The 12,555-nt window shown below is 42.7% G+C and overlaps 1 protein-coding gene across 1 annotated transcript; it reads right to left on the bottom strand.

The window, feature by feature from the left end:
- Window positions 1–139: 139 nt before the first annotated feature.
- Window positions 140–10,624, bottom strand: mttp (microsomal triglyceride transfer protein). The gene is made up of 18 exons (XM_061772314.1): window positions 10,352–10,624; window positions 9,088–9,263; window positions 8,805–8,948; window positions 6,807–6,914; window positions 6,613–6,729; window positions 6,367–6,506; window positions 6,140–6,290; window positions 5,850–6,007; window positions 5,537–5,705; window positions 5,338–5,445; window positions 5,005–5,217; window positions 4,569–4,780; window positions 4,378–4,475; window positions 4,035–4,156; window positions 3,710–3,937; window positions 2,718–2,842; window positions 1,033–1,203; window positions 140–943 (listed from the first exon to the last, which is right to left on the bottom strand). The coding sequence occupies exons 1-18, from the start codon at window positions 10,410–10,412 to the stop codon at window positions 796–798; spliced, it is 2,649 nt and encodes an 882-aa protein (XP_061628298.1). The 5' UTR covers window positions 10,413–10,624; the 3' UTR covers window positions 140–795.
- Between the last annotated feature and the right edge of the window lie 1,931 nt (window positions 10,625–12,555).

The following is a 12,555-nucleotide window of genomic DNA, read 5'->3' as shown; positions in this document are numbered from 1 at the left end:
GCGTATGTGGGCTTACCACTGAAGTGCCAATGTGTAAACAGTATGTAGGTACACTAGGTAAGAACTTACTGAGTGTACTGGTGAACTTTTTTTTTTTTTCCCCCAAAATCTAAATATACAGCATGTCGACAGACATGGAGTCGCTTGTGTGTTTATTTCCATCCAATTATTTTTAAAAACAAAGTGATCTCTAAAGAAGACAATAAGGTCATAATCGCTCAACAAATATTGACAAAACAATTATACAAAAACATTATTAAAATGTTGATAGTTTAATTTTGCTGATTTCTTTCACCCCAGATCTTATAGGTACAGTGTAAAACAACATAATAGTTCATAATGTAATATTACCACTTAGTGTGTCCATACTAAAGTGTGAACAGGTGACAGAAGTGGCACCTTCTTAGTAAATACATTTAATAAAATAATGTTTTGGCGGGGATGTTGTATGGCCTTTGTTTCCTGAAAATTACATATCAAACCCCTTTTTATACTGTACTGTTTTGTGCCCAACATAAATATATTTTTAAATAAAGCCATAACAAGACATTACAAGAAGTCCCAATTTCAAACACAATGTCAAATTAAATACTCACAGGAATGTAAACATTGCATATGTTGTTAAAAAAAAACAAAAACAAAAAACACATTCACCACATTTGTCTCTTTGGATGTTTCACTGCGTGATACTGAGGTGTGATGTATACTTGCTGAAATGCACCAAAACCTCACAGAGGGGAAATATAAAATGCCCCAAACGTGAAAGCTTCCTCCTGGGAGTTAGTGGTGTCTCCTCTATGAGCTGGAGTCAAAGACCTTCTTGCACATGTTTGAGTTTTCCTGGTGGAGCGGGAATTCAGAGCCGGGGATGAGCAGCTTCCTGCTCTTTTGCCACACGACGCTCTTCCCTGACGACAGGCTCTCGTGCTTCTTCATGGACTCGCTGAAAAGTAGTAAGCATTGGGATGTTAGATTATTTGTGTGTGTGTGTGTGGGGGGTGGGGGGTTCATTGACTGGGGATTCTCTCGTACCTGACAGGAAAGGTGGTTTTGTCCATCTGCATACAGACCAGGAAAGGATACTCAGAGAATTGGACAGTCGTGATGAAGTCGAGGGAGGCCTCTGTTTCAAAGCTGACCTCCAAACCGGCACTCATGAAGTCCATGTCGACTGTAACGTTACCAGTCACCACTAACGCTCCCCTGCAAAGCGCCACAGATGAAGTCTTGGTGAAAATTAGTCTCTTTTTTTTCTATTCACTTATTGTCTGCATTCTACATTGATTGATTGATTGATTATGACCATGTAGGGACAAAAGGAAACATAACTCAAAATGTTATCAGCAAATATTGATCAAAAATATGTCAGCATTTTTGGGGGGGGAATGTGGGTTGAAGCAAAAGGAAGCTGGAGAAAGCCCACGCAAGCACCGGGAGAACGCGCAAACTCCACGCAAGGAGGCGGCGCTGAGATTTGAACCTGGGACTTTTCAACTGCAGCTAAAAAAAAAAAAACGAAAAAAAAACACGTTTGATGCCAAAATCCTGATAATATACTGTAAGTCACTGAGTTCAAGGGGTCAGCGGCTGCCATTGTCTTGACTGCTCAGTGGTTCAGGAGGGGCCTTCAGCTTCAGTGCTTCATTTCATTGCAACGGTGAGTGGCGCATTGCAAAGGGGGTCAACACAACGTCGTAATTAATAATGTTGATGTATAACTCAAAAGCGTGCCTGTGATATGCGTTTGTCCATGTTTTTATTCGCATCTCACCCCCTTCTACGCAACTTCACACGAACTGCACATGCAACAACGTGCATAAGACTCCATTCAGAAATCCACCTGTCTGTAACTTTGGCCATGGGGGCATGTCCTGGCAAAGATGTGTGCATGCGTGTGGTTTGTTCTGTCTCTATAGATAGGCCGTCAGTCTATTATCAGGGTGAAAGAGCCACAGCTATGCTGATCCATTCACCTGCCTCTGCCATTCGCTTGCACGCACAGGTCAAGTCCCCTTCTGCCGTACTCGTGAGAAGCTCTGCTCTCAAACAAAAAGCAAACTTCCCTCGACTTTCGCCGTCCTTTTTGAAAGCATCCACACTAACGTAGTGCACCAAAACTCACCTTGCAACGGTTTTTGTTCAACATTTGCACATCCCTACATAATCACAGCTACTCAAACGCCTCATAAATAACCCTCTGCTTATGCAACCAATACATTTGTTAACATATACACTCATTTGGCACAGCACATTTCAACTCAGGGGCACTACACGTCCCCAAATCCCATTGAAGACATCCGATACCTGTGCCTGCGGTCGTGCATTATGTTCGGAAATAGCGAGCCAGACAGGACTGACGTCACATTTCATGCGAACCCTCTCTAGGTGTGAAGTACAATACTGGATCACTTCCAACTTGTGAAGTGGAACAAGTGAATCAGACAACACTTATAGAGCGTTTAAAGTTCACATGACTCCAACATCAACACGGGTCTATTTGAGGTGCTGTGACATGGCTGGAACTTCTGCAACAACCATAAAGGTTATTTTTCTAAGAATTGCTGCAGAGGTCTCCAGAGGTGTTCCATCACACTCGTACATGCAGTTGTTAACAAACATACCACAAATTATGTATGCGAGATAGTGAACTATTTACAGTATGTTATTGTCATTGCTTTGACTTTGGACTGCTTCATTGTGCGGTTTCGGGACTTTACCTGTTATTGACGCTGGTTTTGGACTCCCTGTACCACAAACTGATCTCCATGCCACCAGAGATGTCGATGGCTAACCCTCCTTGGAACTCCGCACTTGCCTTCAGACCAGACTGTAGCTGAATGACCTGCGAGTGAAACGGAGGACAATAAGCAAAGGAAGGATGGCTATTTTTGTGCCATTACATCAAATACATGCAGAAGAACCAAAAAAGTGAAGGGCAAGCCCTGCACCCACACACCGAAGATTAAATACGTCTGTGTTTAGAAGTAATAAATAATGCTTTCAGAAATGCACTGAAATACCACCCCCGAAATGTAAACATCAATGTTGGAGGGACCTCCAGTTCTTGGTTATGTGCCATACTTTCTCCACTTGTGTTCAATGGCAAATTATTTAATGTCTTAAAAAAACAGTGAGAACCCTTTGGTGCTGTGGAAGCTCTCTGCAGACCACGGTTTGTGCTGGAAGATGTGACGACAAAACCATCAGAAAAAGACTCTAAGAACATCTTAGCTTTATTTGGGGAGAGCCACAATGCACTTTAAATTGTGGCAGGCTGACACCCACATGACCATACTCACATGAGCTTGAAAGTGATAATTCCTTCTGAACACTGCCACATGCCCAGGTATAAGAGGGTCTGCCCGCGTGTGCAACCACATTATCGCAGTTGTTTATGTTTACATCCCCTTGCTAAAAGATTTCATTTCTTGTTCGGTTGAGTTTTACAGTTATAGGTCACCCTCGAGGTGGAAAAAGTTCGAAAATTATTTTTCGTGGCCTCTTTGTTTTTTTTTTAACAGGGATGTGTCGACTTTTTCAAACCACTGTAGCTGGTGAGCATGCGATCTGATGCAAATGCGTTAGGGGGCTCCGTAGTTAAGCAATTGATGCACAATTTTAGAAACAAACCGCAGGATGCTTGGTCCATATGACAATTTCAATTGTGAGCCGACTGACTAATTAGCCCCAGTGTGTGTTAGTTGCATACCTCAGAATGATCAGTCAGCAGAATGAGACCCTTCACCACATTCATGGGTTCCCCAGTCATGGAAAACATTTTGGACATGAGGTCGCTATAACCCCTGAAGAAGGTGACAGGTCGTAGTTGGACATCGAACAGCAGAGCCGACATCCCGGCGAATGACTCCAAGTCTCCCTCGCCCTCATCCGGTGTGGCGGCGATGAGCGACTCCAAACCCTGAGCCTCGATCGCCACCTGGACAACAGCAGAACTAAACGGGTTAAACATTTTGATGCCCAAACATGGGCATTTATGCATTTTATGTTTCGCTGAAATGTATGACTATTCCAACCTGCAGTCCATGTAGCATTGCTCCTTTACTAGTACCGTAAATGTTCATGTTGCTTCTTCTCAGGATTCCAGAGCCCGAGTACAAAATGTCCAAACTGTATGTGGACGTGACATCAACAGATTCTGTGGGAAATTAATTACGCCAGCCACTTTAGTACAAATTTAGCAGAAATGTGCAAAAAAATGTTTTCATGGGTCTTGTTATAGAGGATATTTCATGCCAATAGTACAACCGGTACTTTTATCTATACAGTGTAAATTATGTGATTTCCACAAATAACAGGACATTCTCATTAAAATAAGTAGCCAAAGTGTTGTGAAGCCTTGTATTATTGACTACTTACTCGCCATGAATCCTGAGTATGCAGACGATGACCCAAATTTTGAAAATCTGTCATAGTTGTGTGAAATCGTATCCCGCATAACTTGTCTCAAAGCTTTGCTGAAAGAAACCCCAATAGAAAATAGATTTTTTTTCACGTTACTTTTCTGCTCTGAGCAGCATACAATCTTAATTGTGTTGTTCCACACACACCTAGCAGGCATGTGGAAGCGGAGGATGTCCTGAATCTTAGACAACATGTACTTGTTCATCTCATGAGGCAGGTGTCCAATGGACAACAGGAGATTCTTGACCTCCATGTACGATGGGTTGCTGCTGAGGATGACATCTGCAGCGGCAGCGCGCACGTTTTTCTCATAAACCCGTCGATTCTGGTGGTAAATTCTGTTCACCGTCTGTTTTACCTGAAATCACAGAGAAATGTACAGTAATCCCCCACATAGTCCGCTGACAACCTGTTCCAGTCCCAGTGCATTTTTCCACCTGTAAACCAAGTATTTTTGGGATCAGAGGGGTTGTCAATTCCTTGCGCTTTTTGCTATTGACAAATAGCAGGGGATTATGGTGTTTTTTAATCTTCTATTGGATCAGGGTGTTTTTTTCCCCCCCGTTAGTGCTGGTTATTTACCTCATCAGTTATGAGGGTGACGTCGTATCTCTGCAGGCTGGTGAGGGCGATGGTGCTGTACGCGCCCACTTCTGACTCAGTGTACTTGGTGAAGATGGGAACAGCCTCAGGGAGCAGGGAGTTTTTCAGAGCCAGGAGGAACATCTGGACCTCGGACTCTTCTTGTGTGCTGTCTGGCCCCTCCAGAATCATCTTCTTGACCTCAACGACTGTCTGGGAGTTTGAAGATCATCAGTCGGACAGAGGCACTAAACCGCATCATAAACAGGCTCTGTGCAGTCCGATGTTATAGGGTCACTGTAGTTTTCATTTGGACTTTTTCTTGCAGCTCACCGGTAAGTTACATCCTCCTCTCTGACACAGTTTGTGGACGAGGGCCCCCATAATGATTACCACTGACTCCTTGATGTCAGGGCTGGCAATCTTTCCTTTAGAAATGTCCTGGACAAAAACAACAGCATCAGCACAACAAAGTTGAGTCCTAAATGTTTTGTTTGTAGCTTTGTGAATCCCTTCAGAAAGAGGCACTCACCAGCAGTGTCTGGAGCATCCTCTCGTTAGGATGTGAGGCAAATCCACAGGCATAAAGAAACCGCTCCTGCAGAACCATACCTTTGGCATCTGTGAAGTTAAGGAATTCAAGCATGGCATCCAAAGATGCTGTAGTTTGCGAGGAAGTGACAGCATCCACCACCTGAGGACTAAAATTTGAAGTCCAAGACAACAACGCAGGGTTAAACCGACTAAATACTCAACCTCAAATATTCTATTAACTCACTGAATGAGAGTGATGAAATCAGGATGATTAAATGAGCTAAAGGAAAGGTAGAAGGGAGTCTTCTTACAGAGATGTCTTGCTGGCGCTCTTCAGCACTTTGAGGATATCGTCTTTGGATGCCTTCCTGATGCTCTGGATGAGAGCCAAGAAGCTGCGAGGGGCCGAGGCCTTGGACAAGCTGCCCGGCTCCAATTTCTTCTGTAGCGCTTGCCAGTGTTCAAAGAGCTGAGAGGGACGAGACAAAGTGAGTTAGTGAGCACATTAAACTATGTAACAGGACAATATGAACCAGCAGAATATCTATCAGTTGCAAAATTGTATCAGATGTCTGTGTTATAAAAGGATGGAATCACTCACTGATGGACAAGTCTTGCACTGAGCTTTGATGTTCCCCGCTTTGATACCGACAGCTGCCAGCTTGGCATCGATGGACTTGACAACCGCGGCCGCATCCTTTCCAGCAGTCTCCAGGGGTCCAGCTTCTGTCCCCACCAGTGTGAAGCTTTGCCTGCGAAGCCAAAAAAGACTCAATTGTCTTCACAGCGATACTGTGTTAATAACGAATTCTCTCTTTAACCCTTCACCTGGACACAACTTCTGCAGCTGAAGACCGGTGGGCGTTGACAACCAGCGAGTGTTTTTCTTCAGCCACAGCCGAGCGGATGAAACCCTCTTCAAGCGTGAACACCGTGATGGAGCTAGACTTCCGGGTCACACCCAAAACCTGGGGTGGTTGTTGGGGGGGGGGGGGGGGGGTACACCCCAGGAAAGCTGTGTTAACAAATCAGTAGAAAATTAATCTGAGGTGAGATGGTTGTCCACTAACTAACCTGGCTGTGTGTGGTGAATCCAGTCTCTGCAGTTTTACATGACTCCATGAACTTGGTCCTTGTCACTTGGTTGTTTTCCGCCTTGTATGCAACTGTGCACCTTCCAGACACATCATTCTGTTTCCACACAATCACTCCCATTAATGTATCCAAAGCACATCTAATTGAATTTCGTGTTTGATCATAATTTTCACCTCAATAACTTTTCCCGTACTGAGCTGCAGCTGCAATAAACTGGACACCCCTCTTTTAAGGTTTTTGATGATGGCTGGCTCCGCCCAGTAGGAATAAAACGCTTTAACCTGCAGCACAAAGAGAAATTGAATTGCTTGATTTTGAACACTGAATGCTGCAGATGTAGCAACCGGGCGGTCGGGCTGCAGCTCACGCACACTTTCATCACAGTGACGGCATTCCTTTGCACACTTGTGCACAAAAGCGCCTGCTCGTGACATCAGTACCGGTAACTATTCACATCACATTGTTTGAAGTGTAGCTCTAAAGCAAAAAAAAAAAAAAAAACATTTAAAAATATTGACATGACACTTACAGTAAGAGTAAAGTACATAGGAACAGAGGCAGTGATGTGTTTCTTCTTTTAATCGTGTGCTATAGTTTCGGCAGCCAATTTAGCTTGCAGTGCAAAACATACTGTAAATAAGTGCACCCCAACAGGTTTGTGAGACCTTTGCTTTCGGATTCTATAGTTTGAACAACATACTGTAATACAAAATACTCCCACAAATTTTGGCCCTTGATTGCAAACGTGAATTGTCAATGCACACACAAAAATTTCATTCATTCATTCATTTTCCGTACCGCTTCTCCTCACTAGAGTCACAGGTGTGCTGGAGCCTATCCCAGCTATCTACGGGCAGGAGGCGGGGTACACCCTGAACTGGTCGCCAACCAATCGCAGGTCACATAGAAACAAACAACCATTCACACTCACATTCACACCTACGGCCAATTTAGAGTCTTCAATTTACCTACCATGCATGTTTTTGGGATGTGGGAGGAAACCGGAGTACCCAAATAAAAACCACGCAGGCACGGGGAGAAAAGGCAAACTCCACACAGGCGGGGCCGGATTTGCACCCGGGTCCTCAGAACTATGAGGCAGATGTGCTAACCAGTTGCCCACCACTGTGCCACTTACACAAAATTATATTTTTTCTAAAAAAATTCATTTAACGTTTTAACTTGATAACGAGCACACACCAACATCAACATTCAGAAAACGTGTTCACTGAGAAACAGATCCAAAGATTCATTTTCGAAGGGATTGTACTCATTTATATTGAGTACCGTATATCATATAACAAAATTCATATCATATTTTTTGGTTAAGACAGGACATGGAGGTCCTGAACAAGTTAAGGAAATGACATCATCCTCGAGTGTCCCCTATAAGTATGTCATTTACTTACATCCATCCTGCACATCATGATTATTTTTTTTTTTTATCGGATAACTCTGATGGACTTGCTAAGGATTGTTGAGCCTTGCCAGGGGTCTGTTCTCTTTTGTGTTCAATTCTATTTCGATCCTTTGTTGCATTGTGCATAACGATATAGCTCTATAAGCTTCATCCTACAATGGACTCTATGCACGCGGCATTTCTGCATTCCATGTAAACTGGCACGCTTAACCTCTAGTCGGCATGTAAACGCAGATTGCCAACATGTGAGTCGAGTTAAAACCTCAAAACCGCTGAACATCGCGACACACCGCAGTACTGGCTGAAGGAGATGTATCCTTGACTTCGAAGCGTAAACTCTCTTGATACCGTTTTGACCCCGAAAAGCACGAGCACTGAGCGATAGAATATAGCTATTACACAACCCCAGGTTATCACACGTTTAATAACAGAGGTTATTGTTCAGGTGGATCCAGTAGATTATAACATATATGCACAGCGGAAACTGTTAAGCCATCTGACCTTTCCACCAGAAATGCTTAATGCGTTGCCGTGTATTAGGTCCATTAGAAATCATCTTACTGCTATTGCCAAAACCATCACTTGCCCGTGATGAGAATAAGGCCATAAAGGTAAGAGAAGAACACATCAATCAATAGTAGACTCTGGAAACAGACTGTACATCTAAAATACCTGCACGAGTGATTAAAAGGCACTGATGAGGACCGGTGCGTCTTTATGTTCATGTAACCTTTGGATTTTTGACAGGTACCTTTCCATTTCTCAGGTGCAGAAAGAAAGGCTTTGTCAGGGCTGCCAGTCTGGTTTTGCCAAGAACAGTTTCAATGCTGGTTCCGTGGAGGATATTCTTCTTCTCGGATCGATGAGACACTGGGTCAGCTCTCACATTAGAGATCTCGAGAGACACATGAATCAGGTTAAAATAGTGTGCGGCATTTGAAGCTTAATTTTAAAAGATACGTACTGATAAACCCAGAAGAAATCATATGTGCTGCTCAGGGCACTTTTCCTAAAGAAAAAGACGAGGAGGCTACCTTCAGTTGGATCAACTGCTCATCCTTGTTGCTCGGATCTCTCCACACCAGATAGACGTCCACATCGCTGGAGATCTTGTAACCGGCACTGCCCTCTTTTGACCTCCGGGCCCTGTCCACCAGCATCTCAGTGGTGTAGCTGAATTTGTACAGCTGGTTGTTATTCAGCCGGGGTCCTGCAGCACCACCAGAAGAAAAAAACCCACCGCAACTTGTGAACATAAAATACAGCGGCAGTCAAGTCATTGAACCCTTTTAAAACAACAGGGATCACCGGTGACACCGCGGCGCATGTGTATTTCAAATTACCGTAATTCCTCGCAAACTGCCTCTTAAAGCTGTGAAACTAATAAATAGATCTATTACTATGGTGCTAAAGGGGTTAATGAATCCACACAAACGCATGAGCATCCGTTTATACAATTCCATTTAGCAAATGAACAAAGGTCTAATAAACTTGAACTCTGCTCCTGTGCATTTACCATCCAAAATATGTTTGAGAAGCTCAAATTTGCACTTGCTTTTAAGGCTTCGGTTTACAATCAATCAATCAGCCAATATGTTGAAAGCTTAACTCGAGTTTGATGTGGTGGTCAAATATCTGGATGCCTTGACTGTGGGTAAGATGTAACATTTGTTAGGAATCTTTAAGACAAGGAATAATTTAGTACGATATTTAAAAAAAACACACACACAAATTTCAATTAGTCATCGAACTAATCTCCCATCTATGTAATGGAAGCAACAACTCAGCAAAGGACGATGCACCTTTACTTTTACAAATGTGTTTCACTTGTCATTTCTAACGAAGAAAGTCTTCCGCTATAGCTGAGCTGATTCAATCAGTGGCCATTTAACTGGGTGTGTTCAAGCTGATAGAAGATAGCATTTTATTCTTTGCGCTATTAATGACGAGCTCTTTGTCAGATACGAGTCTGGCAATGAGTGAGGATGGACTGACGTGTCAGTATATGATTTCGTCACCACACGCTGATTTCAACAAATCCAAAAGCTCCAGATAATTAGCAGTCTTGGAAGAGCCGCCCAATCTTACTTTAATGTCATTCGAAAACAGGAACATTTTCATTCATTTGCAGGAAGCATCGCCACAGACAGTGACATTAAAGTGAGACAGTTAAATAAAGCTGTCAGATTGAATGAGATCTTCAGCATATTGCCCCCCCCCCCCCAAAAAAAAAAAAATAAATCAGAATTTTCCAAATAAAAACACACAAACAGAGCATCCACAAAGCAGAGTACTCACCACTGGCAGGCGTCGCGACACACGAGGCTGCACAAAGCAAGAACACAGCAAGAGGTAACATTGTGTGTTCTTCCCTGCAGGCAAATGAATGAAAATGACACACAAGTGTCTTGAGTGTGAGTGAGGCGGCACGAAAGGGCCAAAAAGAGGCAAAGAAAGTCCACGCTTCACCTATTATGTTTTATCAGAGGGGAGGGCAGACTCCAAACTCCACGCTCAAGTACTAAGTATACCAGATAACAAGCAAATCATTAACCTGATGAGCACAGATTTGACAGGAACTTGTGCTACTGATTGGTGCAGCCAGCCCCCCTTTTTCAAGAACCAGTGGCTGCCCATCTGGCCATGCGAGCATTGTCTCAATCAATGCAATGGCGTTATCTGATTGATTCATGTCATCAACGTGAAAGGGAGAGGATTTCAATCTGGGAAACATGTCACGATCAGTAAATAAAGAACACCAGTTATATTGATTTTACATCTTTAAAAATGCCCAAAAGTATGAATAAGTGCATTTACCCAGGCGATGTGGAGAACCGTCTTCATGTTAGACGCCTTATTTTCTACTCGGGGGGGGAACAGATGTGACTTTGTTGCTGCAAAACGGTAGGAGGTCTGTGCTGAGTGCGACCATCCGCTGACTCAAATTACACTCTTTCACAAAGTTGGAGCCAAGCACCAGTTTTTGTGGCAAAGTTTCTTCAGTGAGTCAGAAAGTACTGTATTATGTGCGTGTTTAATCAGGTGTTGAAACAAGATATACTGACACAAAATCATGGAGGAGATAAGTAACGTGGTGATTGTTGTATGGGGAGCAAGGGCCCTATTAATCTTAATAACTTTGTATACACACTGAGAAAAAAAGTCCTTTGAATTGTGACGCCCCTGTCAGAAACGGTACTGGCCCCATATATTTATGATACAATATCATAATTGTATTTCCAATTTAGCGTCTTTATACTGTGTTTTTAGGCCGTGAATAAAATATGACTTTTCTGGATAAAAATGTCATTGAATATTTAACATTTGACATCCCAACACAGGAATACTGGTCACATGACCTATGTAACCATCGCAGGGGTAGTTGGGACATTAATTTCGGTCGCCAGCAGAGGGTAATATTGCCTAAATAGAGGCACCATAATACAACGACGTATTCTTACAAAAAGAAACAATTGTGGGTTTACTTCCACTTTAACTCCAATTAGCAACATAAGTTAAAAAGAAGGAATCGGACAGCTCTCTACTTCACATTAATGGTGAACATATAAAAACCCCAATTCCAATAAAGTTGGGACATTGTGTAAAACGTGAATAAAAACAGAATACGACGAGTTGCCGATATTCTTTTCAACCTATATTAAATTGAATACACTACCAAGACTAGATATTTGTTATTTGTTGTAATTTAAGACTGATGAATGTTGTTATTTATTTATTTTCTTTTGCAAATATTCTTTCATTTTTAATTTGGTGCCTGTAACACCTTCCGAAAAAAAAAGCTGGGACGAGGGAAACAGCAAACTGGTAAGTTGAGGAAGGCTCATCAAACACCTGTTTGGAACATTAAACAAGGGAACAGGTCCATTGGAAACAGGTGAGTGTCATTATTGGGTATAAAAGGAGCATCCCCAAAAGGGTCAGTTGTTCACAAGCAAGGATGGGGCGAGGTTCACCACTTTGTGAACAACCACGTGAGCAAAATAGTCCAACAGTTTAAGAACAACATTTCACAACGTACAATTTTCATTTCATTTCGGGATTTCATCATCTACGGTCCATAATATCATCAAAAGATTCAAAGAATCTGGAGAAATCTCTGAATGTCAGCTGCCAGACCGAAAACCAACATTGAATGCCCGTGACCTCCGATCCCTCAGACGGCACTGCTTTAAAAAAATGGCATCGGAGTGCTACCTCAAACTACCATTTAGATGTTTTTCATCTGTCATGTGCCTTGGTATTCCTGACTTCTGTTGCACTGTACTTTTGCACTTGTGACATTTATTTTCAAGCTATATTTTCATAATCTTTTTATACTAAATGTTTAATGTAGCACTGTGGGCCCTTGAGGAACAAAATTTCAAACCTCGGTGTTTCAGACATTGTAGAATTGGCAATAAAAGCTACCTTGAACTTGAACCTTGAAGTTGTAGGCTGCAACACGCACCAACAGCATGATGCGTGTGTTTCCGACACTCGGC

Source organism: Phyllopteryx taeniolatus, chromosome 4 (genome assembly GCF_024500385.1).
Source record: "Phyllopteryx taeniolatus isolate TA_2022b chromosome 4, UOR_Ptae_1.2, whole genome shotgun sequence".
Taxonomy (NCBI): domain Eukaryota; kingdom Metazoa; phylum Chordata; class Actinopteri; order Syngnathiformes; family Syngnathidae; genus Phyllopteryx; species Phyllopteryx taeniolatus.
Note: the sequence above shows the minus strand (reverse complement) of the source record. Positions and strands in the feature narration are given on the sequence as shown.